Source organism: Equus quagga, chromosome 3 (genome assembly GCF_021613505.1).
Source record: "Equus quagga isolate Etosha38 chromosome 3, UCLA_HA_Equagga_1.0, whole genome shotgun sequence".
NCBI classification, from domain to species: Eukaryota; Metazoa; Chordata; class Mammalia; order Perissodactyla; family Equidae; genus Equus; species Equus quagga.
The window spans coordinates 62,371,867-62,399,452 of record NC_060269.1 but is presented as its reverse complement, the minus strand read 5'-3'; the positions used below and the strand labels follow the sequence as shown (position 1 = coordinate 62,399,452).

Below are 27,586 nucleotides of genomic sequence, written 5' to 3'. Positions count from 1 at the left end.
GTTCGCTGGTTCAGATCCCGGCTGTGGATATGGCACTGCTTGGCACGCCATGCTGTGGTAGGCATCCCACACATAAAGTAGAAGAAGATGGACATGGATGTTAGCTCAGGGCCAGTCTTCCTCAGCAAAAAGAGGAGGATTGGCAGCAGTTAGCTCAGGGCTAATCTTCCTCAAAAAACAAACAAAAAAAGTACGCTGACTGGAAAAATAATCCTGCTCTTTGCCACTTATGTTAGTATCAATCCAGTTATACCAAAATGCCCATACAACATAATGATACTCATGTATATTTTTAAGTGTTTTGGATTAATGTGACTTATACTTAACTCTCTTTCTATATATACTCAGCTTTCTGTTGCTATTCAGTTTTTTTCCCTAGGTTCATTGAAGTATAATTTATATATGACAACATTCCCCCAAGAAATAGAGCATTTTCATCATCCAAAAATGTTTCCTCCTGCCCCTTTGTGATCAAGCCCCTTCCCCAATTCCCTGGCCCAAGGCAACCATGATCTGCTTTCTGTCACAATAATTTACGTTTTCTAGAATGTCATAGTATTAGGATCATACCATATTTGCTCTTTGTGTCTCACTTATTTTATTTAGTAGGAAGTTTTTGAGACCCATGCATGTTGTCTGATTTAATATTTTCTTCCTTTTTATTGCTAAGTAGCCTATTTCATGGCTACATCACAATGTATTTAATCTATCTATCAGTTGATAGATATTTGGGTTGCTTCCAGATTGGGGACCACTATGAGTAATGCAGATATATGCATTCATGTACAAGTCTTTGTATGCGCACATGTTTTCATTTCTGTTGGGCACACCCAGGGCTGACTTCATGGGTGTGCAACATGTGCAATGGCACTCAGAAGGGCCCTCCACTTGGTTTAACGTTCTGCTTTGCTGTTGTAGGGGAGGAAGAACTAGTCCTCTACCCTCGAGGTCCTTCTGGCTGGGCTAAGAACTAAATTGACATGAGAAAGAATAACAGGAGAAAATAAAACGAAACTTAACAACATGCATACATGGAGAAACCCAGGAAAGTTGAGTAACTCCCCAGAATGGCTGAAGCCACCATCTTTAATATCATCTTCAGCTAAAGACAAAGGAGGATGTTGGGGGTAGTGGTTTGGGACTTCAAAGGGGAGGAAGGTAGTTTACATGGAGATGGAAAAGCAAATGTTTGATAAACCAGTGTTTGCTGGGCTATCTATAGACAGTGGGACCCAAAAGAGATCTTTTGATAAAATGACCCTTGCTAGATGCTTTTCTGTCTATCATACCTAGAATTATCTTTAGTGATAGCTCCTTCCTGGATAGTGATAGTGATAGGCGCTTCTATCTTAAATTCTTTTTAGGCAGTTAGGGGGAAGGTCAAAGTTTCTTTCGAAGAGTAAGAGTCTTTTGTCCTTAAAAATAATTAAGCCAAGCAGACACATTTTGGGGTTGCCAATTCTGATCCCCCACACTATCTTGAGCAGTGGTATCATTTTGCAACCCCACCAGCAATGTATGAGAGTCCCAGTTGCTCTGCATCTTCATCAGTTTCTTTTGCTTTCTACCATAATTATCTCTTCAAACCTTTAAAATTAGAGGAACGATTAGTACGTTGTGAGAGTCTTATCTATGAACAACCTTTGCCCTACCTCTCTCCTTTGGACTTTGGCTTCCATAAGTTAATAAGAAGCTGGATAACTGTTGGGGATAGGAATAACAGAATTCACAGAATCATAAATTTATACAGTCATGGTCCTTTCTTTGTTCTCACGCTGACATTGTCATGCTGTCTAACATCTACAGTTGTACATTGGGAATTTAGGCATAGGAATGTTTTCCAAGCAAACAGACCAGGAGAATTAAACTGATTTTTATCTGTGACCAACAGTAACTCTGAAAAAGCTGTTAGAGTTGTCCTATAAGAATAACATGTGTTTGCCACAAGGCTAGCTGTCTTCTAACTTAATAAATAAACAGAGTTAAAAAGATAGCCCCTTTTCAAGAACAACTTCTCCTCCAACAATGTAGCCAGCACCAGACTATGTGTACTGTGTCTCTGTGACAGAATCATGTTCATTAGAATAAAGACTTCCCGAAATCCACATACATCACATGTAATTCTTTATTCTTATCTAAAAGTCAGCTACCCTGTTCTAGAAGAAATTAGTTTGATCTGACAGGCTGTGCTTTTCAAAAAACTACATTTGCTGTGGTCACACTGTGATTTTGTAGGTATTTCCATAAAGTAACTAAAATATAATTTATAATATGAGCCATTTTCTTCATAACAAAAGATGACTACTACATTTTCCTCGATTTCTTAAAATACCATGAAAGAAAAACTTCAGATCCTTATGTGTACTGGTAAATATAACACTCTGGCTTTCACTTTTGGGCATATTTTAAGTGCAGCAAGCTGTTGTAAAGTAATAATGAACAAACTTAAGAAATAGGTAGACCTATATAAAAGAAATGCTAAAATTCACTGAGGCAAAAAAAAAACCAAAAAAGAAGAAGAAGAAATGGAGAGACATCACTTTCAAGGATAGGAAGACTAAAGCTGTCTCTTTCCTGCAGTTTACAACAAGTTTAAAAAGATTCCAATTAGAACCCCAAAGGATTTTGGGGGCAATTGACAAACTCATTCAAAATCTATCAACAAGAATGAATAGAAGGAAGAACCAAAATAATTTTGAAAAAAGAATACTCACAAAGGAATATTTATGTCAGTAGATGTCAAAACATTTCATAGAAAGTGCTTGGTCTCACTGAGAAAACTCTATTTTTTGTTTATATGACCACACAGGGTTTGGTAAAGATAATAATAAATGTTTGAGCAGAAATGTGATGAAATGGGTGTATATTTTTTACTTTTGAACATTTCAATAAGGGAAACTGAACTATAGCCTGTTCTGGTTGGGCTGGATTTTTTCCACAGGGTCAAATTTATTCCAATATTATCTTTGTGTGAACATCATGCCTTCCGTTAGGATGGTCTCTACTGGCTGCCTGAAAGTGACACAGAGCTTTTAATATTAATAACGGGGCTCAGTATCTTTCCATTAGTGCATTCCTTATAATGCTAGGATGTTCCACTTGGTTCCAAGAGCAGATGGATACTGAGAGCATTTAAATGATAGAAAAACAAGTGTTATTATTGATATCTAGATTAACAGACAGACTTAGTGAATCACTACAACTGTGTCCATAAGCATCCGTCATAATTTCTGGCATCTCATTTTCATATTAACTGGAATGAATTTCTTCTAAAATATAATAGAATCGAAGATGAGAGGAGAAAAAATTGACTTATTGATGGAAGGGGAAATAATCCCCCCCATAAAGAATTAGGTAACTTTTTAATTTAAAGTTCCAGTATGTGAATAATGTGGATATTTCCCCAGAGTGACCTTGATTGGAATTCCCACCCAGTCTGAGATAGCTGGGAAAAGGCAGAGGTACATTTTTCATAGCTCCATACTGGCGGCTCCCTCATCTCTCCTTGCTTTCCATGGCATAGTGCTGGTTGGGTCTAGGGTTCAGCGCACCAATCAAGGTTGCAGATAAGGAGTGACACCTTGCCCTGGGCAAGAATGACTCAGCACTATGACTTCATTTATAGGATATTAAGGTAGCTAGTCACACGTTGGTGGAAACACTTATTTTTAGAACTATCCATAACATCATCATCTTCATGTTCTACTTCCCTCTGGGTCTCCCACCCCCTCAACCCCAACCTCATTTCCAGGCACTGGTCTGCAGAAAATGCGAGGCTGGCTTCTTCCTACACAGCCTGCCAGGTTATCTGTGTATTCTCAGGTGTATATAAGAATGCATATTCATTCATTTGACATTTATTCAACACATCTCTTCTGAGTGTGGGTATTGCAATATCTTGGTCAGGAATAATCTCTTCCTTTCCCATAGCATCAATGCTGATCAGTTCCAAATTTATGTCTCCAGCCCTGACATTCCATCATATTTCAAACCTGTACATCCTGCTCCTTATGGACCATTGGTTTATAAGCTAGAAATCTGGGAATCATTCTAAACTCCTCTATATATCTAATCTCTTGTATCCAAGTCACAAAGACCTGTTATTCTACCTGCTAAATACTTCTCAAATCCATCTCTACTTCTCCATCTTTACTGCCACTAACTTGATCTGGAAACCTTCATAATGTCTTGCTTGTAATGTACTAATAGCCTTCTACCTGGCCTGCTAGTTCTTGTTGTGTATCTTTTCAACCTGATATTAATCTCGCTTCCAGGATGGTCTCCCTAAGATGCAAACAATTACATCACTGCTCTATTTAAAATCCTTCGGTGGCCCCATTATCAGCAGGGCGAAAGGCCCATCTGAGCACGCCATGTGCCACCCTCAGGAGTGGGCACTTGCTTACTCTCCTAGCTGCAGCTTTTACCACTCCCAGTTCACAACGTCCTTTCTGGCCATACTGAATTACCTACAGGTCCCCAAATAGGCCTTGCTCTTTTATACTTTGCACCACTGCACATGTCCCCGTGAAGTGGAATAGCCTTGCTCCTGTGTCTGTCTGGTGAACTCCTATCCACTCTTCCACATTCAGCTCAAACTTCACGGCCTCTCAGGAACCTTCTCTGACCTTCCAAGGCAGATGTGCCCCACTGACACTTTGTTGTTCAGGGATAATGAGACAGAACTAGGAGGGGTACATGTGCAGCCTGGCCAGCAGGCTTTGACTCCTTTTTGCTGTCTTGCCTCCTCCAAAAACTGAGGGTGGAGGAGGTGTTTGGCTAAGTTAGATGGGACCTGAGAGCTTCACTACTGACCTTGGGGTCCCTGGGTGCCCCGTTGTGATCCAACTTGGAGTAACATGGCCTTGGGGGTTATGCATTACACAAAGATATGTATCGCCTCTGCTTTTGCAGGAGGTAGGATACAAGCTTACACAATACACTTACAAATCCATTATTTTGTTAATCATTATTTTGAGCTGATTAGAAAAAAGAATTTTGATTTTATTTTCTGGTATTTTGCATATTCCGAGAGGGAGTAGCGAGCATCTCCTGGTGTTCAGTGTGGGATAAAGGAGCCCCCAGTCAGGGTTTTCTCCTTCTCCACCTCAGCACGTCTATCCTAACACTTACCCTTTGTATTTGTTCACATACCGCTTTACCTGTGTTCCCTGAGAACGCGGGCCTCTCACATTGGCTTTTCCCTCCTAGGTACACTGCCTGGTACACGGTGGGTGCAAGATAAAGCTTGTCTTATTATGTAATTACAATAATAAAATAATAGAGTTTCTCTTATTCCATCACACGTAGCCTTGCTATGTTGCCCTTGATGTTAAAGTGGCACTGAGGATAGAACCATGAAGGTTTCTCTTGGATTTCCAACACCTACACATTGCTTAGGCATCACTTCATCGTAACACATCTCATAAGAGACACAGGAAGGCAATGACAGTCCTTGCGTGTGTTGAGGCATGCGGGATAGTTCTGTTTGGCCATTAGCTGATGCTGCAGTTACAGGTGAAAGCCACCAGATGGCTTAAGGAAATGAATTTATTTCCAATCGAGATTTGAGCTTAGAAATCTGGGACCAAAAAAAGCATGATTGGAGGGAGATCAAAAGGCTTTCTGTAGTGAACCCCAAATAACCAACAAAACCCACTGATGAGTATCACCTGATGTCAGGAGTGGATTTGTGGAGGTTTTGCAATCTTATAGTGAAAAACATTAAACTGTGTACCGTCCTTCCAGTGTCTACATGCTTTAAGAATTACAGAATAATTACTGAAATTCAATTCAATTACACAAATATTTATTGAATGCCTAAGTCCCAATTAAACCTTATGAGAGGCTTATTGAAGCATATGCCACATAAAGCACAGCTTACTAAACATGGAAAAATATCCAGTAGATTAGAAGTAAAGATGGGTGTCCTTCCTCTTTGTGTGCACGAGTGCTCATTACCGTTTCAAGGAGAAATGCTGGTGGCGAAATAATTGTGACCTAGAAAATTTTTGCATATTACCTGCAGGCAGAATAGGTAAAAGACAAAACAAAATAAAGCAAAAATCTAAGTGACTACAGTATCTATAAATGAAAATGTATTTTATATGCTATTTGTATACAAAAACCAGAGTTGAAATTGTTAGATTAGATTAAAACATTTTAATGAGGTAATTTAAAAATAAACCGATATATAAAGTGATCTGGGAGGATATGTACCAAGAGTAGAAGATGTTCAAGGGGCTCTTTTATTTTATATTCTAGATGCTCTGTATTGTGTGAAGTTTTTGGAACAAGCACATGTTTATGTATAATTTTGGAATGTAGAGAATGAAATATAAACCCAGTTAAAGAAAATTCCATTCACTTATTTGAGAAATATACTATAGGGTAGGCACTGGGAAGGAAGCGTAGCTCAAAGATAGAGTTGTGAATTAGAGATCTTAATTTCTGTTTATACTAACATTGAGATAGTCAAATTTGTTAACCTTTCTAGACTATTAAAAAATTATGTCCATCTGCAATGCCTACTTTTTAATATATATATTTAAAAGGTCCTTCAGAAATATTCAATATCAGATCATTTTTAAACTTCTGAACAAAAGTTGAAGTAGTTACAAAAGAATTCAGCAAAGATTTCTGAGGGTCTAACAATTTAAAAATATTTATTTTGCTAATGAGAATTTAATTAAAGAAAGCCAATAAATACTCCCCCTTCAAACATACCCTAAAATTGGACAATTAACTTTTTTTTTTTTGCTGAGGAAGATTTGCCTTGAGCTAACATCTGTACCAATCTTCCTCTATTTTGTGTGTGGGTCATGGCCACAGCATGGTTGCCGATGAGTGGTGTAGGCTGAACCCAGGCTGCCATGGGGCTGGCCCTGACAATTAACTTTAAAAGCATTAATTTCTTCTGAAGGTGCAGAAAGTTTTCTGTATTGGATAAAGTAGACATTTGTCTTCCTATTCAGAGTATGAATAAACCAAGGGAGATAAAACTCTAGCTTAACTAGGTAACCTGGTATTTGAGATTAACAGAAAAAAGTTGAACTGGTTAAGATAGTTTACTTATTTTTTCTTTTTACCAATCTACAGTTCATCTTTGGACTAATCATTTTTTGTTAAATAAACTGTTTACTTTCTGATTACAAAAGTGATACATGTACACTTAGAAAATTTTTAAAATAGAAAAGTGTAAAGGAAGAAATAAAATATAAAAATCACTCCCAGTCCCATTACGGAGAGAAAACTGCTGTCAGCATTTTGGGTAATTTTCTTTCATTCTTTTTCCTGTGAATCTAAATATGACATACATATAACTGCATGTTGAGGGAAATCTCACCTGTTTTGCTAGAGTTGACAAAGAAGACCCAAAGCTTAGGACAGAGAACCACCAAGTACCCCATGGTTGAAAGAGATCTTCACACAGTTGGGCTCAAACTGCTCTCCCAGAGTTTATTGAATGACCCAACCTCTCCAGTGTCTATAAGCAAAAGGTTGATGGAAGGGGCAAAGGAGACGCATCAGAGTCTAAAACGGTCCTCCCCACGGGGAGGACTCCACTATCCCTCCTTCCAAAGCCAAAGGGACTATCGGCACTTTTCCCCTGGGGAAATGCTGCTAACGTCCTGTCCTTGTAGATCTGTTCTGGACTTTTCCTAGCAGGGAAAAGGAGAATGGAGAGATGAGGCAGGGTTGAGAGAAAAGTGGTCCCACTGTTTGGCAAGGAGAGCATGGACAAGCTCCTCTGGGACAAAACGACAGCTTGGAAGGCAACTTAGCTTGATTGAACTTGCCTCTACAATGCCCAGGAGGGTTTCCTAGGGGCCAGGGAGTCCTACCAGCCAGATACCACAGACTAAACCTCTGGGCCAGGAGCTGGAGAGCATTTCTGGCCGTGGAGCTGCCCTGTCAAGGTGCCACGCCATGAAGAGGCTCACTTGAGCACTCGATCAGAGCATCTGCAAGTGATACTGCCACCCGGGGGCTTTTATGCCTGTGGGTGTGAACCTGAGAAGCCAGTAGAGAAACCTTCAGAGAATCACACTGGTGGTGCCTTTGGGGAAAGGCATGTCCCATTTCTTCCATCCTTCTTCTCATTCCCCAAACCTAAAAGAGCTTGATCCCAGAAAAGGGAGAAGGTAGAACGAAAAGTGGATCTTTCCCTCTTCTTGTCTTTCGGGAGGGAAGCTGGATTCACACTGGGCTGAGTGGGGAAGGGAGTCAGAGAGTATTCAAGTAGATATGAGTGAAGTCTCCTAGTAAGGACTGACCCAACTGAGTTTCAATAACTGGAAATGAGCAGAAAGCTCAGGAACCCTCCAGACAAGGAGGGAAGGAAGCTGTTGCCTAGTACATTATGAGGTAGTTTGTTTTCTCCTTTACACTTCAAAATGTTTCAAAGAACTGTATTAGTTTTATAATGAGAAACTAAAGAAAGTTAGTTAACCGTGTTTATATCCTCTAAGTTCAGACTATTCAATAAATGAATTACAAAAGTGTTACTATTTTTTCTGAATTAAAAAAATACACATAAAAGAAGGAATATAAAAGAAGGAATGCAGTAGAAAATGGAAATTGCCTATATTTTTGCCATCCAGAGATTATTAACACCTTGTTGTATATTCATCCAGGCTTTTAAAAATTCTCTCTCTCACACACACATATACATTTAAAAATAATGAAACTCTAAAATAACTGTATTTCGTTAAAATAACATGTTGAAGAAGAAAAGATGTATTGTATCCTGGGGCAAAAGTGTCCCCAAGAAAGATATGATTAACTGACTGAATTCTCTTTATATGAGTAGTTAACCGAATTATTGTTGCTAACTAATAGTTAAATGAGTAAGTTATCTGATAATTAAGCTTTAAAAAAACCTACGTAAATCAGCTTTAAATTAGGTCCCCGCCACCACGCACTGTTTCATTCACTGGACACGCACTTACAGGAGGTGTTGTTTCCTGGACTAAAACCCAGACAGTCTAGTTTGTCAAACCTGGACAGCTCGGCAAGGCCACCTTTCGACTCGGGGTAAACTGGGTGAACCATCTACCACCTGACATGTCTGCCAAGTGCCCTTTCAGCTTAAAGAGTTGGTGATTCAATGAATTCAGAGAAGTTGTGACTTTACCCTTCTCTCCCTTAAGCCTCACAGAGGAGAAAAACTGGGACATTAAAGAACTGTCAAAGGCCACAGAAGTGGTTAATCCAAAACTGGAATTACAGGATTGTTAGAATCCTTTTTTGTACTCATTCACTCTGCCATTTATTCATTTAATCAACAAATGTTTATTTAGTCCCTCCAATGGCAGTCCAGGGCTCCGGGCTTGTCATGTCTTATAAAAGATAATAATAACAACAATAAAAGCTGTTAGGCATTTGGCACTACATTGAGTGTTTTCACTTAGAATACCTTGTTTAATGTTCATATAACCTTAGCTAGCACTTAGAGAAGAAAAAGATAATGTTGATAAATTATAGTATTCTTAAAAAACATTCTGGGATGGGGGAGAGACAAATAGGCAGAGCACAGAGGATTTTTACGGCAGTGAAAATACTCTGTATGATAATATTATAATAGATATATGTCATTATACATTTGTCCAAATCCCTAAAATGCACAACACCAAGAGTGAACCCCAAGGTAAACTACATACTTTGGGTGATTATGATGTGTTAATATTGATTCATCATTGGCAAAAAACATACCATTCTGGTGAGTGATGTTGATAATGGGGGAGGCTATGCATGTGTAGGAACAAGAGGTATACGGGAAATATCTGTATATTTCTCTTAATTTTTTTATAAACCTAAAACAGCTCTAAAAAAATAAAGCCTTTGAAAAAACATTCTAAAGAAATATCTGCACTGCTATGTTCATTGCAGCCATCCTAAATGGATAAAGAAAATGTGATATATACATACAATGGAGTATTATTCAACCTTCAAAAGGAGGGAAGTTCTGGCATTTGCTACAACGTGGATGAACTTGGAGGATGTTATGCTAAGTGAAATAAATCAGTTATGGAAAGACAAGTACTGTGCAATTCCACTTATTTGAGCTATCTACAATAGTCACACTCTTGGAGCAGAGAATAGAATGATGTTTTCCGGGGAAAGGAGGGAAACGAGGAGCTGTTGCTCAATGAGTACAAACTTTCAGTTATGCAAGATGAATAAGCCCTAAGGATCTGCTGTACAACATAGTGGCTACAGTTAACAATACTGTATTGTGCATTTAGAAATTTATTAAGAGGGTAGATCTCACATTAAGTGTTCTTACCACCCAAAAACAAAACAAAATAAAACAAAGCAAAGGGACAGAAGAAATTCTTGGAGGTGATGGATATGTCTATTACCTTGATTGTGGTGATGCTTTCACAGGTGTCTGCATACGTCCAACCTCATCAAATTGATCCTTTAAGTACGTGCAGCTTTTTGTATATCAATTATTCCTCAGTAAAGCTGTTAAGACAAACAAACAAACAAACAAAAACCATTCTACCTGCATCTTTTGGGGGCTTCTGTGATGTGTGTGCGTGCATCTGTGTGCATATGAAGGAGTTTAATTTATGTACTAACCGGAGAACACTTAGATAACAAAACAAGACATAAGTCCTCTTTGCATCAAGACCCACTAGACATTGAGGAGAAGTGGGGACGAGGGACTTCTGCAGTTGGCACAGGAGATGCTGTGAATGATTCATGCATTCATTCAACCAATATTGGCTGAGTGCTTACTAAGTCCTCAACACTGAGTAGGCACTTGGGACACAATAAAAAGCAAAAAATGGACACATCTTGACTTCCTTGAGCTTACTATCTAGTAAGAGATTTCAAATGGTCACAGAAATAAATGTATATAATAATCATAGCTAATATTTACTGAGGACTTCCTATATGTCAGACACGATTTCAGGCACCTGTCCTGTATTCACTTTTTAAATCATTGCCAAGAAAAAATAAAAACAAAACTGAAAAACCCGTGAGCCAGGGGCTACTATTATTACCCCCAATTCTATTTCTTATAGGGACCCTAAGGAAAGGTTGGTGGTCATACGAGATCATTCCTTGGGAGAACTAATCAAGCCTGGGGGTCGAGGAAGATTGAGGAAGGATTGCCAAAGGCTGCCCTGCCTTACAGGGTGGGCAGGGTACTCACTAAGCAATAGGGAAGTGCTGGAAGGGTACTGGTTTGGGGTACTGGTGAATTGTTAGTAGTAGACAAGAGAGTGGAAAATGAACATTTATGAAGTAGTTGCTACTTTCTATAGCTGGAAGTCTGTGCAATACTGAACCCTATTCCTGAATCATTCTCTGACCCGACTCGAGGATACTGATCCTGAGTTCCTTAAAGGCCGGGGGGGAACAGATAGGAAGTGCATCAGACTACCTATAGGGGGATCTAATTAAAATGAGGTGACCCCTGAACCTAGGGAGTGGCAGCAGCATGGGGTTGGCAGTGTCAGATGCTCTGATGGTGGCAGCAGGAGAGTGGCATCTGTGGTGGCAGTGGGAGGACACTAGTGACAGCTGAGGCAAGCTCACAAGTCACCTGGGACCCTGCCAGGGAAAAAGCTCTGAGCTATCTCTTATTGGATGCTTCCAAAGGCCAGCGTGGCTTGGGGAAGTGAGTCACACACCTGAAAGTTTCCCTGCATATTCTCTTACAGCATCCTTGACGCTCTCTGGTTTCCAAGCATTCAGCGTGTTGCTGCCTGTGTTGTCTGCTGAGCACCGCCACCACTCAAAATTTTAAGATTCCCCTGAGGGGGTTTCCATTTTTCCACTTTCAACCATTGAGCTCTTGCTTCATGTGCTTCACCCTCTACAGCTTTTGGTCTCGTTCAAGATGTGCTTGGTCTAGGAAGATGAACTACTGAAAATCAGAGCTTAATTTAATTGGACATACAGCAAATAACACGTGGATTTTAAAGAATACATGTTTTCAAAGTTCCAGTTGTAATTCCTGAAAATAATGGATTAAGACAAAGAGAAATTTTGAATTATCCAGATTTCGGAACCCAGATTTTGAAGGTCCAACAGATTCTATCAGATGCCATTATATATACATTATATATATACTGTACTTTCTAGCTCTTTGTGTGATTTCTGGTTGTGTTCCAAATCTCTTTAGATTCAGCAAGGATAGCTGTGGATAAATTAACACTGAGCCAAGTTTTGGTTTTAGATTCAGTGTGTGGCCTGGAATGGGTGAGGACAGTTGAGAGTATTGTTAGGCCCCAGGGGCACTAGAGGCATGTTTATGAAAGGCTAGGATAGTGGGTGTGGGTATCCATTAGAACAGTGGTTCTCGAAGTTTCATGCCTGGACCAGCAGCATTAGCATCACCTGGGAATTTTGTTAGAAATCCTAAGTCTCAGGCCTCCCCCAAATTCCTATATCAGGCGCTCTGAGATGGGGCCCAGCAATCTGTGTTTTAACAAGCCTCCAGGTGATTCTGATGTATGCTGAAGTTCGAGACCCACTGAGCTACTCAAAGCCATAGGGGCTTAAATAAATGGAAGTTCATTTCTCACTAATGTATTGGTCTATGAATAAGGAGTGTAGGGGTAAAATGGCAGCTCGATGATGTTGGGGACCTAGGGTCACTCTATCTGGTCACTCTGCTACTCTCAAAGTGTGGCTCCCCTCTCATGGTCTGCAGTGGTTACTCCACTCTGGCTTTTCAACTCAAGTGTCAGCCAGCGAGAAAGAAGGGCCAGGAGAGCATGCCTCTTCCTTTTAGGGTCATGACCCAGGAACTGTACACATTACTTCTACGCCAATCGTACTAACTGTCAGCTACTCACATGGCCCCAATTAGTCATCTTGACCTGATAACATGGGACCAATTACAACCTAGGGTGGGAGTGGAGTTTCTATCATTGAATGAAAGGCAGAATGGATATCAGTAGATAACTGGTAATCTTTAGGAAGAACCCTGAAGGAAAGTTTTACCTTTTCCCCCAAATCACTCCATTCTGTTTCCCACTTAGATCTAAACTTCTAAGTAATTGATTAAGAGCAGAAGAATTTATCAAAGTAAGATCTAGCCAACTCAATTTTTGGTAAAGAAATGATCTTGAACTTGGGGGTGAGGGAAACTCAGGTTTGAATCCAGGTTCTTCTTAGTAGCTCTGTTTGCTTGGGCACCTCTCTGAGCATGTGTTTCCTCACATATGAAACTGTGAAAACAGGTCAGAGTGAAGGTCAGAAATAATGCATATAAAGCTCATAACATGGTGACTGGAGGTTAATGGGTGCTCAACAATTAGTAACTATTGCTATTATTGTTCTTTCTATTTTTCTATTAAAACTCAGTAAAATAACCCATGCAATTAATTAAAATGCTTAAGACAGCTTTTTACATTCTACAGATAGACTATAAATAAGGCCACATAGTTTTAAGCATGAGAATGTAGTGCCACATTAAGCTTTCTATTTATTTATTTATACGGGTGTCTCTACCTGGTTAAGTGGATTTTTATGAACAGGCCAATAAAAGCCTTATCTAAGGTGGAGTCTGCCAGGGCATCCCGCAGTTATGGATGGTTTCATAAAGAATAGACATAAGGGCTGGAACGCCTCTTGGAGGGGACAAAGCCTCACCTTTTACACAATTTGTCCTTGAGTTCATCTTCCACACCTGTGACGGCTCTTTCTTTCAGTCCTGGTGCATGGCCCTCCATATCTATGATCTGCAACCCCAGAGGTTAAGGATATGGTCTTCCTTCTTGAAACCCCCACAGCCCTTTGTCCAGGGCTGTGCTACAGAGCACCCTGTGGCCTGCCTTGTGTGGTGCTGCAGCTGCCTGGGTGTAGGATGACTCTCCACCATGCTGTGTGCCCTTGGAGTCCTGGAAAGGCCTCACTGTTTGGTGTGTGCCATCTGGTTGGTGCCTTGCGTGTGGCGTGAGTTCTACAGTATTTACTAAGCAAATGAGGGTTTCAGCAGAATCTGCATGTAGGGGCAATACAAAAAGCACCTTTAAAGCAGTGCCTCAAAAAATCATTTAACATTTGTAATGGATAAGCAGGTATGTTCTCAATAATTTAGATAAATGTCATACCTCTACCTTATACAACAATTGGTTTCTCAATGCTTACTAATTGAAAATGTTTTTATGTATTATCTGACTTTACCGGGAGTAGGTTTTCCTTCCTTAGTGTTTTTTTTAGTAACCCTGGCACATAGATGGTTTTATGACAGAAAATTAATTGACAAAATAAATTGGCACTGAAGTTCCTAAGTTTATAGGAAGGTTTCAGTATGTTATTTGGCTCATTTTATCAGAGATGTATACAATTTAATATAATGATGGAGCTTAGAAATGGAGTGGTGACACAATTTTATAAATTCTTCTGGAGAGACACTTCTTGTCCTCCTCTTTGCTGAGCACTGGTCCCCAGGTCCTCAGATTCTTCGCCAGTCCATGTGGACATTTCTAAGATCCCACCCCTAGTTCATCCAAGGGTGGGAGGAAGGGATAGGACACGGCCTTCTCTCTCATCCCTTTGGTCATGTCTTCCACCCTTTCTATTTGACCTGGGGAGAGATGGCTTGCTACGATTTGTGATTAGGCAAGTTGAGTGGGAAGAAGACGGATGGAGCCTCTGGGAAAAAGAGCAAAAGCTACTTGTTAAGGGCTGATTTCTATGAACTGGGGTGGTAATGGCTGGAGGAGGCTGGAAGGGAACTTCCATGGATGGAAGGCCTATTCTACGCCAAGGGCTATCACATACTTGCATTTCAAGGGCCAGAAGAATTGGGCCAAATATTTTGAGAGCCAGCACAGGCTGTCCATCTTAGATTTTGCCAAATAAGGGTCTTAGAGCAACAACTGCTCTCTCTCATCACCACAATATGGGAAGGAAGGACATTTTGACACCAGAAAAAGTCAGCAGTACCTTATTTTAAAATAAAGAATAGTTTTTCAAATTGAATATATTTAGCATTATAAAAAACTTATTGCATTATTTTTTTTTTCCTCTAATTTTGCCATTTTGTTGTAGACTGGTACCATACAATGTTTCGTTTGTTTACATGCTATCTTAGTAAGTGGGTAGCCTCCTGACTCCTGGCCTGGGTAAACACTCCTTCTGTATCCTTTGATAGATCACATGTAATGAGGCTAAAATTTAAACAACATGACTCAGATGTATGAAAAATGTTAATTGCCCTATTTTCTGTAACTGATCTCATCTTGCTCTCATCATTCCTAATGATGGAGGAAAACACTTGATCTTGACAAATAAAAGTGGCTTTTGGGTAGCTTTCAGTTTTAAATAGCCTATTTGGGTCACTGCTCAGTCTTTTGGATTCTCCCCAGGGCTTCCCCCACGCCTTTCTCCTTTTCAAGATGGCATCTGGGTACAAGGAGAGCTTACACGTCCTCTGGTCTTGTGGCCTCCCACTGAGGTGTCTCTCAGCCTTGGTCTCTGTCCTCAGTGTAACTGCATTGGTGAGGCTTAGACTCCTGGCCACTGAGCTCCTGCACTGCGGAGACATAGTTGCTCCTGCTCCATGCTTGAGCATCATGCTGGCTCCACTACTGATGACCGAGGATTTTGTTGTTGCATCCAGTCACAAGGTCTCAGTACTTGGGTCTCCGTGCCCCAACTCCAGGCTTTATTGGGGTCATTGGTTCTGTCAGTCCTTCCATACCCCCAAACCCCTTGGGAGACCTGGGAGTGCTCGCCTGCTCTCTCCACACTCAACATGATGGTGCAGGATCCTGTGAGCCTGCCCTCAGGTCCACTAGCCATGGCCCTGCCCTCAGCCATTGTTCCTCCTCTGTGCCCACATCACATTGCCTGCCCCGACAAATTTAAGTCTTCTGAAAGGTTTATAGTCTCTCTGACCATGGCTTTCAAACTTTCTTTTACCATAAGCTACACTAAGAAATATATTTATGTCTAGATAACAGTACACACATACACACAGACAGTACACACATATGTATGTAAAAGAAACAAAGACACTCCCAAATTATATTTATCCTTACTCCTTGTGGATGCACTCTTATATTGTCTAATCTAGTCTACTCTAAGTCACTTCAAAAAACATGTTGATCTATTGGACTAAAAGGCTTCTACAAAGCAAAGGAAACCATGAACAAAGCAAAAAGACAACTCACCAACTGGGAGAAAATATTTGCAAATCATTTATCAGACAAGGGGTTGACCTCCAAAATATATAAAGAACTCATATAATTCAACAACAAAAAAACAAATAACCCAATCAAAAAATGAGCAGAGGATATGAGCAGACATTTTCCAAAGAAGATATACAGGTGGCCAACAGACATGTGAAATGATGTTCAACATCACTAATTATTAGGGACATGCAAATCAAAACTACAATGAGATAGCACTTTAATCTGTCAGAATGGCTATAATTACCAAGAGAAAAAACAACAAATGTTGGAGAGGATGTGGAGAAAAAGGAACCCTCATACACTGCTGATGGGAATGCAAACTGTTGCAGCCTCTATGGAAAACAGTATGGAGATTTCTCAAAAAATTAAAAATAGAAATGCCATATCATCTAGCTATCCCACTACTGGGTATTTATCCAAAGAACTTGAAATCAATGACCCAAGAGATTTATGCACCCCTCTGTTCATTGCAGCATTATTCACAATAGCCAAGACGTGGAAGCAATTCAAGTGCCCTTCTATGGATGAATAGATAAAGAAGATGTATATATATACAATGGAATAGTACTCAGCCATAAAAAAAGACAAAATTGTCCCATTTGCAACAACAGGGATGGACCTTGAGGGTATTATATTAAGCAAAATAAGCCAGACAGAGAAAGACAAATACTGCATGATTTCACTCAAATGTGGAAGATAACAAATACATGGATAAAGAGAACAGATTAGTGGTTACCAGAGGGAAAGGGGGTTGGGGGGTGGGCGAAAGGGATAAAGGGTCACATACGTACAGCGATGGATAAAAATTAGGCTACTGGAGGTGAGCATGATGAAGTATATTCCGAAATTGATAAACAATAATGTTCACCCCAAATCACACAATGTTATAAATCATTATGATCTCAATAAAATTGCTTGGGGAAAAAAAAAAGATGTCGATTCAATGCACATGATTGATTTCTTTTTGTACCATTGGGTCACTGTCCTAGGAAATGCCCCAGGAAGTGAAGTGCTAGCTCCCAAATCTTCAGATTCTTCCCTAGTCCATACGGATGTTTCTAAGATTCCACCCCCAAGTTCATCCTAGGGTAGGGCAATGAGATAAGGATGTTTGGTCTTTCTCATCTCTTAAGTCATGTTCTTTACCTTTCTAGTCTAGGGTTTATTTTAAGGCCAGTCCTCTAATATTTTGGTTCTTATTATGTAAATTTAGTTGTGGGAGTTCCAAGAAAACTTCTTTAACTCTGAAAAGCCTGGATTTCAAGAATATTGTTACCTTATCTTACCATGAATTTAAAAAATGGTTTTAAAAAAATTATTATATTTTATCTCATGGTTTCTGTGGGTGAGGAATTTGGAGGTAGCTTACTGGGTGGTTCTGGCACAGGGTCCTTATGGGATTGCAGACAAGATGTCATCTGAAAGCTTGACTGGGTCTCGAGAATCTGCTTCCAAGATTGCTTACTCACTTGGCTGTTGCAGGAGACCTCAATTCCTCACCATGTGTACCTCTTTATAGGGCCAGTTGAGGATCGTCATGATGTGACAGCTGGTTTCCCCCAGAGGGAGTGATCCAAAAGCCAGCAAGAAGGGAGCTGCATTGCCTTTCATGATTTAGTCTCAGAGGTCACCCATCATCACTTCTGTCTTATTCTATCCATTAGAAGCAAACACTAAGTCCAACCAAAATGTAAGGGGAGGAGAATTAGGATCCACGTTTTAAAGGGAGTGTCAAAGAATTTGTGGACATATTTTAAACCTCCACAGTAACTTGCATATCTTTTCAGATAACTAACAACACAAGACAGCATATGCTATGTCCTACCTGAGTGATGTAAATGGTGAGTTCTACGGCAGAACTCCAATGGAATGAATAACCACTGCTTCCTTGTGCAATCAGGGAAAGCTGCACAGAGAAGATGAGTCTTGCACTGAGTGGTGAAGAATAAGGTCAGAAGACGAGAGAGAATCACACAGGCATTCTAGTTTCTGTAAACAGAGAGAGTGAAGTTGTGGAGGGAGGTTTCCACCTTAGATGTCCAGAGTCCTCAGACTACTCCATGTTGCTCATTCTAGTTTCCCACCCACCACAGTTGACTCTTAATAGCAATCCACATTCCTGATCTCTAACACTCTTTAACAAAATTTGACTGTCCTGTGTCTCATGACCTCCAGGTCTGCGTTCTGAAGAGTGGAAGTCAGTTATGTAAGTGGATCTGGGCTTAAAAGCATTAACGTATTCACTCCACCCACATAGCAGAAACATACTTTTAAAAAGTATGTATAACCTGATAATCTTTGAGATAGGGATACGCTTGTGAAATCATCACCACAATCTAAATAATGAACACATCCAGGGTCCTCAAAAGTTTCGTTGTAAACCTTGCTATCCCTCCCATCCCTGACCTGCATTCTCAGGCAACTGCTGATCTGCTTTCTGTTACTACAGATTAGTTTGCATTTTCTAGAATTTTAAATAAATGAATCACATAATATATACTCTTCTTAGTTTGGCTCCTTTCACTTAGCATAGTGGAATCATCCGTGTTGTTGAGTGTATCAACAGTTCATTTCTTTTTACTGATGAGCGTATTCCATTGTAAGAATATACCACAATTTGTTTGCCCATTCACCCGTTGATAGTCATTTGGGTTGTTTCCAGTTTTGGGCCATTACCAATAATACTCCTAGGAATATGTGAGTATAAGACTTTGTATAGACACATATGTTCATATGAAACTGTTGGGCCTTATGGCAGATGAGTGCTTAACTACTTCAGAAACTGCCAAATTATTTTCCAAAGTAGTTGTACCAATTTGAATTACCATCAGCAGTGTATAAGGGTTCCAGTTCCTCCACATTCTCACCAAGACTTGATATGGTCAGTCTTTTGAATTATAGCCATTCTGGTGGGTGTGTAGGGGCATCTTATTGTGGTCTTTATTTGCATATCCCATTGGCATATCCCATTAGTCATTTTAATTACTAATGATGTTGAGCGGTTTTTTTCTTATGTGCATATTTGCCATCCATGTATCTTCCTTGATGTCTGTTTTTGCCCATTTTGCCCATTTTTTAAATGTGCTGTTTCTTATTACTGAATTTTGGGAGTAACATATTCTGGATATAAGCCCTTTATCAGAAATGTAATTTACAAATATTTTCTGTCAGTCTGGGGCTATCTTTGTATTCTCTTAAGAGTGTCTTTTGAAGAACAAAAGTTCTTAATTTTGATAAAATCTGATTGATTAGTTTTCTTCTTTAATGGATCATGCATTTAGTGCTATACTTAAACATTTTTGCTTACCCTAAGGCCCCAAAGATTTTCTCCTGTATTTTACCTTAGAAGTCACAGCCTTTGCACCTTGGTTGAAAATCAATCGACCATGTATGTGTGGGTTTATTTTGGGACTTTATTTTGCTCCATTATTCTATTTGTCTCTACTGTGGCCAATATCACACTTTCTTGGTTATTGTAGCTTTGTAATAAGTCTTGAACTCAGGTAGTGTAAGCCTTCCTACTTTGTTGTTTTTCAAATTTGTTTTTGTCAGACTGTCAGGTGTCGGGTGGTTAATTTGAATGGCAAGCAAAACTGAAAGTAACAATCAAGTCTTTATTCATTTACTGTGATAGTATGAGCAAGAGGCCAAAATGCAAAGCTCTAGCTCATTCTGTTCCATTTTTCCCCATGGAATAACATTAGGTGTAATGGTCAATCAGATGACAAGCAGCACAAGTGGGGGAAATTGTCTCACTGGTGAAGAGCACTGAACAAAAGCTCCCGCTGTCTTATGGACAGGGCCCTGGAGAGAGGGAGAAAAATTGTCTTAGTCCGCTTTCCAAGAAGGCCCATCTCCAAAGGGGGATGCCCTGTCTAGAAATGCAGATATGATTATAAGCATGGCTGGCCTGGAGTGGGACTTGATCCATGACTGAAACTCCCTCCAGGAGACTGCAATTCACTGCCTTGCACCAAGGCACACCCCCTGAGCATCAAACTTAGTGTGAGGAGAGTAGCGGTCACTAATGAGGCCTGCCAGGCAAAGCCTTTGTAATTGCTCATGGTTGGGCCTGAAAGACAACATGTAGGATTTTGGCCTGGAGCTGGACTCCTCAGTTTCTGGCTAGTTTAGGGCCTTTGCATTTGTACTTAGTTTTAGAGTCAGCATGCCAATTTCTAGAAAAAAGCTTGCTGGGATTTTCATTGGGATTTTGTTGAACCTATACGTTAATTTGGGGAGAAACTGCATTCTAACAATATTGACATGTTGAGTCTTCTGATCCATGAACATGGTATATCTCTGTATTTATTTAGATCTTTAAAGATTTCTCTTAGCAATATTTTGTGGGTTTTGATGTACAGATTTAATGCATCTTTAGTCAGATTTACCCCTAAATATTTAATATTTTTTGGATTTGGATCCTGCAATGTTGCTAAACCAACACATTAGTTCTACTAGATTTCTGTACACTCCACAGCATTAACCTAAACTATGTGGCATTGGTTTAACTGGTAGGCAGCAGACAACAAGGACACAGCTTGGAAAGCTGGTGACTCATTTTATGCTACCACAAAACATTTGATAACATTGTCAACTCAATTGGTAAGGCAGACCATGTGCTCTATGAATCTGCAGCTGCAGGGAAAATGGTAGGAAAGATGATTCTCTGACCAACCAGAGAGTATTGGCTGTTTCCCACCTCCTTTAGCAAAGTCCTTTGAGAAAGTTGAACTCAGGTAAAAGCTAGCCATTTTGTTAACAGAGATAGAAGGCAATAAAGTTCTGCTAAGATTGGAGTTCTCTGCCTGCAGCCTGCAATACAAGTAGACTGGGAATGGTTATTTAGGGCTTTCTAGTTTTGATAAAGCCAAAAGCTACTATACTTCCAATAGCAGAAGATAAAACTGTGACTCAAGGTCCTTCTCAAGAGTCATTAGCAAGTGTTGTCTGACAGATGATGAAAGCCAGGCAAGCAGTAAAGATCATTTTAAGGGGATTGTCTTCTCAACCAAATCTGCTGTTTTTGCTGGTTGCAAGAGCACTGCCATTAAGTTAATAGAAACAGGATAGATGGGACAAACATAGAGCCTGGTAAATAAAAACGAAGAGTAGTTAGGCATTAGTAATATGATGAGTTGACACATTTAGCTGTAGCTATTTGTATAAGGAATTGTAAAAGGAACAAATAGACCAGAAATCTATTCAGTATTTCTCAAAACTGAATTGACAAAGGAGCTACAAGCTTAGCTTGCAAATGTCTGTGTCCATTTGACTCTGAAGTAACCCACAGTCCTTCAAAACTGCACCAGTAGGCTATTAGGCATAAAAAGATGTGCAGCCTCCCAGGAGGGCTTTTTCTTCACTATGCTCTTCAGATGGAATCATGGGAGATCATGGATAAAAACCTCCCAGCGAGTAAAGCCAGTACCTTCTGAGGCAACAAACAAGGCAGTTCCTTCTAGAAAGCAGAACTGGGGTCTAACCGCAAATTTACTCCACCATCTGGGCAGTCTTTGAAGTTTCCCCTTTGCAACGTTTGGTAAGGCTGTGGACCAGCGACTACTCTTTTTTTCCTCATTATTTTTCCAAATTGGTTTTCATATTCCTACTTCACCATTGCACACCAGGTGTGTGGGGGAGGGAGTGGGAGAGGGGAACAGATCCTCATCTTTCTAGATCACTGGATCATGAAGAGTTAAATTCAGACTTGTAAAGGACTGCACATCATCAGCAGATCATGGACTTTGAGCTGGATGAGTAATAGCTTGGAACTTTGGCTTTTTTCCCTTTGAAACAGGGTGTGTTCTATGTGTCAGAACACAGGTATATATGGATAGCTGGATGGCCAGAGGAGCGGACTGTGAGGCTTGTCCACCGAAGTACATTCTCACCTTCTTCATTTATTATTAGAACTGCCCCGTATTAGCTGATCCGCTAGAGAACTTCATCTCTCCCCTTCTCAACAGTTAGATGTGGCCATGTCTTAATCAGGTTACGGAATGAGTAGAAACGATGCATGCTACCTCTAAAACACATTTCTAGGAGTATGGAGGCGTGCACCCCTCTACTCTCTGCCTTCTTGCTGGGCTAAGATACAGATGTGATGGCAGGTTCTGGGGTGGAGGTCATGAACAAGGACCGCGGTGCTGCCCTACCAGTGCTGGACCACCTACTTTTGGACCAGTACACGAAAGAATAAAGCAAAGCAAAATTATCCTGTTTCAGATACAGTATCTGTGTCTCTGTTAAATCAATCTAATTTGTATGCCAACTAAAACCCAGGCCTAGTTTTGGAATAGAGTATTAAGTATTGTCTCCAAGGGGCAAGGGAGAATCATTCTTGAACGAGTGGAAAAGAAACTTTTGCTAATATAAGTCAGAGTTTTGGCTCAATTAAACCAAATGCATAACCACTGAACACTTAACTTGAGCCAATCCAGTACGAGATATTACAGAAGAAAAGACATGGTCCTGCTCAGTACTGAACTATCTATCTATGGATTGTTACATAAGAGAGAAATAAACTTCTGTTTTGTTTAAACTGCTGTATTTGGGTCTTTGTTGTATCAAAGAGGATGCTTAGAATGCATCCTAAAGAACATGCGTTGTTAGAACTTGTTGGAAAACCAGAGAATGATCACAAAAATAACAAATCAAAGCAATGTGTGCCCAAAGGGGAATATGGACAAAAAAAAGACCCTCAGTGTGAAGCTCAGAAGGGATCAGGAGAGTGAAGAAAAGTAAGTCGTAGTGGTGAAAATGGCGTCATTGAAGGCAGGAATATTTAATTTTCTTCCCCCAAAACAAACAAATAAAACAAACTCAACGTAAATTTTCTTACAGCTATTCTTGTAAATGAGATAAGAAATCCATTTTATGAGAAAAAGCTTTGAAATAAATTAAGGTATTTTTTCTTTAAAAATGTTTACTTTTTAATAATAATAAAAGTAACATAGCCATTGGAACACCTAAGACTGTAACAATGGTGAACATTTTGAAACAAGTTTAAAGAAAGTGAAAATCAGCAGACTATTACCCTGAGCAACCAAACTGCAAACCTTGTTTTAATTTTTTCCAGTCTTTCTCCAGTGGGTGTCCAAGCAGAGGTCCGCGTGTTTTTATATACACTGCACATTACATATACAGTGCTTCTTCACTTCACATTATACAAGTACTTCTCTTTGACATGAAAATCCTTCAGTTCTTAGTTGCTGAGTATTTCTACCATATTTAACTTCATACAACCACAAAACATAGGAAAAGGAAATCAATATGTATCAAAACGCAGTGATTAAAAAAAAACACAGACTATTTCCTTTGACAGAAGAATGGTCATACTTTTTTCAAATGCTTAGTAGTCCCGTGTCTTCACAAGCGGAAAAGTGACACCTTGGAGTGTTTTCAGGAAAGGTCTGTAGAACCTACTTCGTATAATCTCACAGCAAAAACAAATCAAAGTAAAGACTGAGGCAAACTGCCCAGAGGAAATCTAAATGACAAAATAAACACTTCAATCTAAGTACCGGCCTAATCCTCCGGCTCCGCTTATGTTACAGTCCAGACCGCATTAACACAGGGCGGTAACCAAAGCCCGGGGGCAGGCTGGGGCAAAGCCTTCTCACTTGTGTGGGTGCTAATCTGAAGTTCCTTCCCGCATCGGAGACTATCTGCCCATTTTGGCAGAACATTTGTGCAAAACCAAAATTTCACATATGGAACTCCCAAGTCACCCATCTGGCTCCACCCACCTTATTTTTGGGTTGAAAAATTTGTCACAGGAACAAATGTTATCTCCCATGATTCCAGAAACAAGAATGATCCAAGAGCACCATTACATTCACCTAACCTCTGTTAATTTTGGTGTTAGCGCCCTGCTCTTTTATTCCGCCCCCATAAAGTGGGTTTATCAATGTACCGTGTATGTGTATATATATGTACATAGACATATACAATTATCTTTCCTATTCTGAGCTTTTTGAAAGTTGTGCTTAGTTTTCATTTCGGATAAATACTCATTTTTTGATAATATATCATTATAATGGGTCCAACGGAAACATCCATTCTGGTTGTCATAACGTAGGAGTCTTATATCTTACTGGGCATGCCCAACAACTGCTAAGGAGGTGGTGAAACGGGAACAACTTTAAAACCAAAGGCCAGGCTTTCTTTTTGGCCTCTGCCGCTTCACCTACTGCGCCGCGATCAGCCCACTTGTTCCCTGCAAGGCATCTCTGTCCTGGCCGAGCCAGAAAAACCCGCCGGTGTTCCCGGGCCAGGTACCCGTTCCGGGCGGGAACACGCCCTGTGACAGCGCGCCCGGCCCTCGCCTTGGGTAACCTCGATTCCGGGGCGGCAGCGGCCAGAGTCCGCAGCGCACGCGGCCGGGGCGGACCCGAGCCCGCCCGCCCAGTGCACGCCGGTCCCGCCGCCGGGCGCCCGCCGCCTCCTCAGCGGCGGCTCCGCTCGCGACCGCGCCGTCCCGCCTGGTGGCCCCTCGGCCACTCGCCCGCCCATGCTCGTGGCCACCAGGAGAGCTCGCAGGCTCTTCCACAGCCTCTTCCTGGCCCCGAGAATGGGCGACACCACCTCTAAGATCGTCAGCCCCCAGGAGGCCTTCCCGGGCCGGAAGGAGGCGATCCTCGTAGCGGGTAAGGACGCGGGCACGCACAGAGGGCACGGCAGTCGCCGCTGCGCACGCGCACGCGCGCGCGCGTCCTCGGCCCGCCCGTCCGGAAGGAAGCCGTGGGCCGCCCGCGGGCTGGTCGTTAGGCTGCGGTCTGCGCAGGCGCGGAGAGGCGTTAGCAGGGGCGGGTGTTGCCGGGTTGCTTCTCTTTGTTTAGCTTCTCAGGCCCTAAAACAACGCAAAACAATTTCGCGGAATCTTTTCTGTTGGTGTAACTTACCCAGAGTGCAGGGTCCTCGGCGGCTCCAGAGTTGGGGCAGGACAAGCTGCCCCGCTTCCTGCTCTTTCTCACAGGCGCGCGCGCGCAGTGCTGGGGTATCTGCCTCCTTTTTCCTGTTTTGCACCGGACGCTTGCAGCGACGGTGCAGTATTGTGTTGTCACTGGAAGCGATAGAAAGATACAGAACGAAGAAAACTGCAGTTTTGAAGTTGTATCTCAGCCCAGTGTTCTGGTTGCAGGAATTAATCTCAGACCTCCACATCCTCCGGGACTGTTCGGTTTCTCCCAGTTGGCAGGAGCTGCCCCTGACCCTGTGCTTGCGGGGCTGCCTGTGTGCATCAGTGGTGTGGAAGTGTCAGTTTTAGAGCTGCGCTTCCCAAACTTAAAAATAACTTTCCAGTCTCATACCAGTACTTTTGGAAAATACAACAAAAATGAAATGCTAGAAAAATGATCATGTGCTTGGATGCCCGGTAATGTTAAACTACTCTAAAAGTTTTCAAAAGCCTAACTGTCAATTTCTGTTGCAGACTCCTAGTAGTTCGTAGACATCACAGATCCACCGACCCGAGGACCATATTTTGAGCAGGATTACCTTGGTGCCGCGCTTCTCAAAGTGTGGCCCCGACGGTTTGTGCTCTAAACAAGCCGTCTAGGTGCTTCTAATGCACCCCTGCAGTTTGTAAACCTCTACCTTAGAGCTGTTGGAGGATTAAGTCGTAATTAGTCTTTACATATGACCCACTACCGAGAAATCCTGCATTTAAAATTTCCTAGGAATTCTTATATTTTTCTTTTCCTTAAAGAATTGTCGAGTGTATATAACGGGTTCATAGTGAGGATCTGCATACCGTATACTATACTCAGTATGAGATTGGAAAAGGTAGAGATGTTTTGGATTTGAGGCAGTTTGCAAATTGCTGTTGTGAGACCTGCTTCTCATTCACTGTATGGCAGTTCTATTTGCTATGCCCCCATGGCTTCACTTCCAACACATCGCCAGCCCTAAAAGTTTATGTTATTTTTGACTCAAATTTGGAAAATGAGTTTTGAAAACAAATCCAGATTTACTCTGTTGACCTCTAAACTATATAACCGGATTATCTGAACTTTATTTATCTTAAAAATACTCTTTTACAAGCCAGTGCTTATAAATGGATATTTAAAGGCCAGGCTCTCTCAATGCTGAACTTGCCCAGCTTGTACTAAACTTCCTTTTACACACTACCGTGTCTTTGGTGTGTCCTCCCAGACATCTAAAAACCAAACAAATCAAACACTCTTCATCGGATTTCCAAACTGGTTCAAGATGGAGACTGACCAGAATTTAGTTCTGCTTTGTCTTAACCAAAGTCTTCCCAGTCATTTCCCCAGTATATAAATGACAGAAACGAGCCAACGATTTCTTGTTCATATCTACATCATGACTCTGCAAAACATCAGGACCTGGTTCTCTGCTGGGCTCTTCTGTCTTTTAATAGAGCTGTATGTGCATCTTGGGATCTGGACCAGTAAACTGCTTTTTCTGGTGTAGGGCCAAGCCTACAATGCCTATATCCTTGTTGTTCAGCTGTTGTGACTCGTCCTCCCCCCAAATATTTAAATCTTAGAGTATAGCCTTTCTAACCTCCTCTCCTGGTACTATTCCTGCCTTGACATGCTGCTGAAAGCTCTGACTGGCGTCAGAAATGGGCAGTGTTACCTCTTTGGTGGGTTTCAGTGGCTGTAAGCTTGAAGCTTATGGACTTAATATTGTTTTGAAAGTTAAATTCATCTCTGCTACAACCTCCAATCTGTTTAACAGCTTTTTACTTCTCCATATTACCTCTGTGTCTGCTCTTATTTGCACCCTGACTCTCTCTAAAGTTCTGTGACAAAAGCATCACCTTTTTTAGAAGACAAGGCCTGTTTAGCATCTTTGACGCAGCCTAGTACCAGGTGTGAACTATTGCCAGATACTTCGGTGTGAAGGGTTATCATCTTAGCTTTAATCCTGCCTTTTTTTGTATTCTTAAGGAAAGTTGCAGCCTTGTATAAACTGCAGCCTAGTAGTAGATTTCTTCTTTGTAAGAAGGTAAGATTCAATCCTTCAAACTTCTTTAATGTTCAATTCTTCCCAGACTACTTAAAGCGGATCAAAACATGACTAGGCCTCTTTTGGGTGATTGATTATTATTTAACATTGTTTGGTGGGTGTTAGCCAATGCAGTCAGAGAGGAAAAGGCCATTAGAGATGTGCAAATTGGAAAAGAGAAGGTAAAACTAACACCATTTGCAGATGATAAGATTATATACCTGGAAAATCCAAGAGAATTTAGTCAAGTGTCAGGGTATATTCTTATTAGACAAACCAATAGCTTTTCTCTCTATAAGCAACTTGTTAGAAAATATAATAGAAGAAAATGCAACATTTATAATAGCAACCAAAGAAGTTAAAATTTCGAAATAAACTTTGCAAGAAATATGCAAGACCTATGTGAAGAAAAGTCAGCCTTGGTGGTCTAGTGGTTAAGA

The 27,586-nt window shown here is 40.8% G+C and overlaps 1 protein-coding gene and 1 long non-coding RNA gene across 5 annotated transcripts in view; one reads left to right on the top strand and one right to left on the bottom strand.

Moving 5' to 3' along the window:
- Nucleotides 1-18: 18 nt before the first annotated feature.
- On the bottom strand, nt 19-25,165 carry LOC124237601 (uncharacterized). 2 transcript variants are annotated; one of them, XR_006888040.1, is made up of 4 exons: nt 25,073-25,165; nt 11,649-11,868; nt 10,365-10,470; nt 19-52 (listed from the first exon to the last, which is right to left on the bottom strand). It is a non-coding gene; the product is annotated as an uncharacterized LOC124237601 (long non-coding RNA). The 2 variants fall into 2 exon arrangements; XR_006888039.1 differs by lacking the exon at nt 25,073-25,165 and adding an exon at nt 17,992-18,139.
- Nucleotides 24,396-27,586, top strand: part of MSRA (methionine sulfoxide reductase A) — a 385,457-nt gene continuing 382,266 nt past the window's right edge. Inside the window, exon 1 of one of the 3 annotated variants that reach the window (XM_046657452.1) lies at nt 24,396-24,817. In XM_046657452.1, coding sequence (XP_046513408.1) covers nt 24,682-24,817 — 136 coding nt within the window. In that variant the 5' untranslated portion in view covers nt 24,396-24,681. The remainder of the gene's footprint in view (nt 24,818-27,586) is intronic. The other 2 variants (XM_046657450.1, XM_046657451.1) reach the window with 2 other exon arrangements.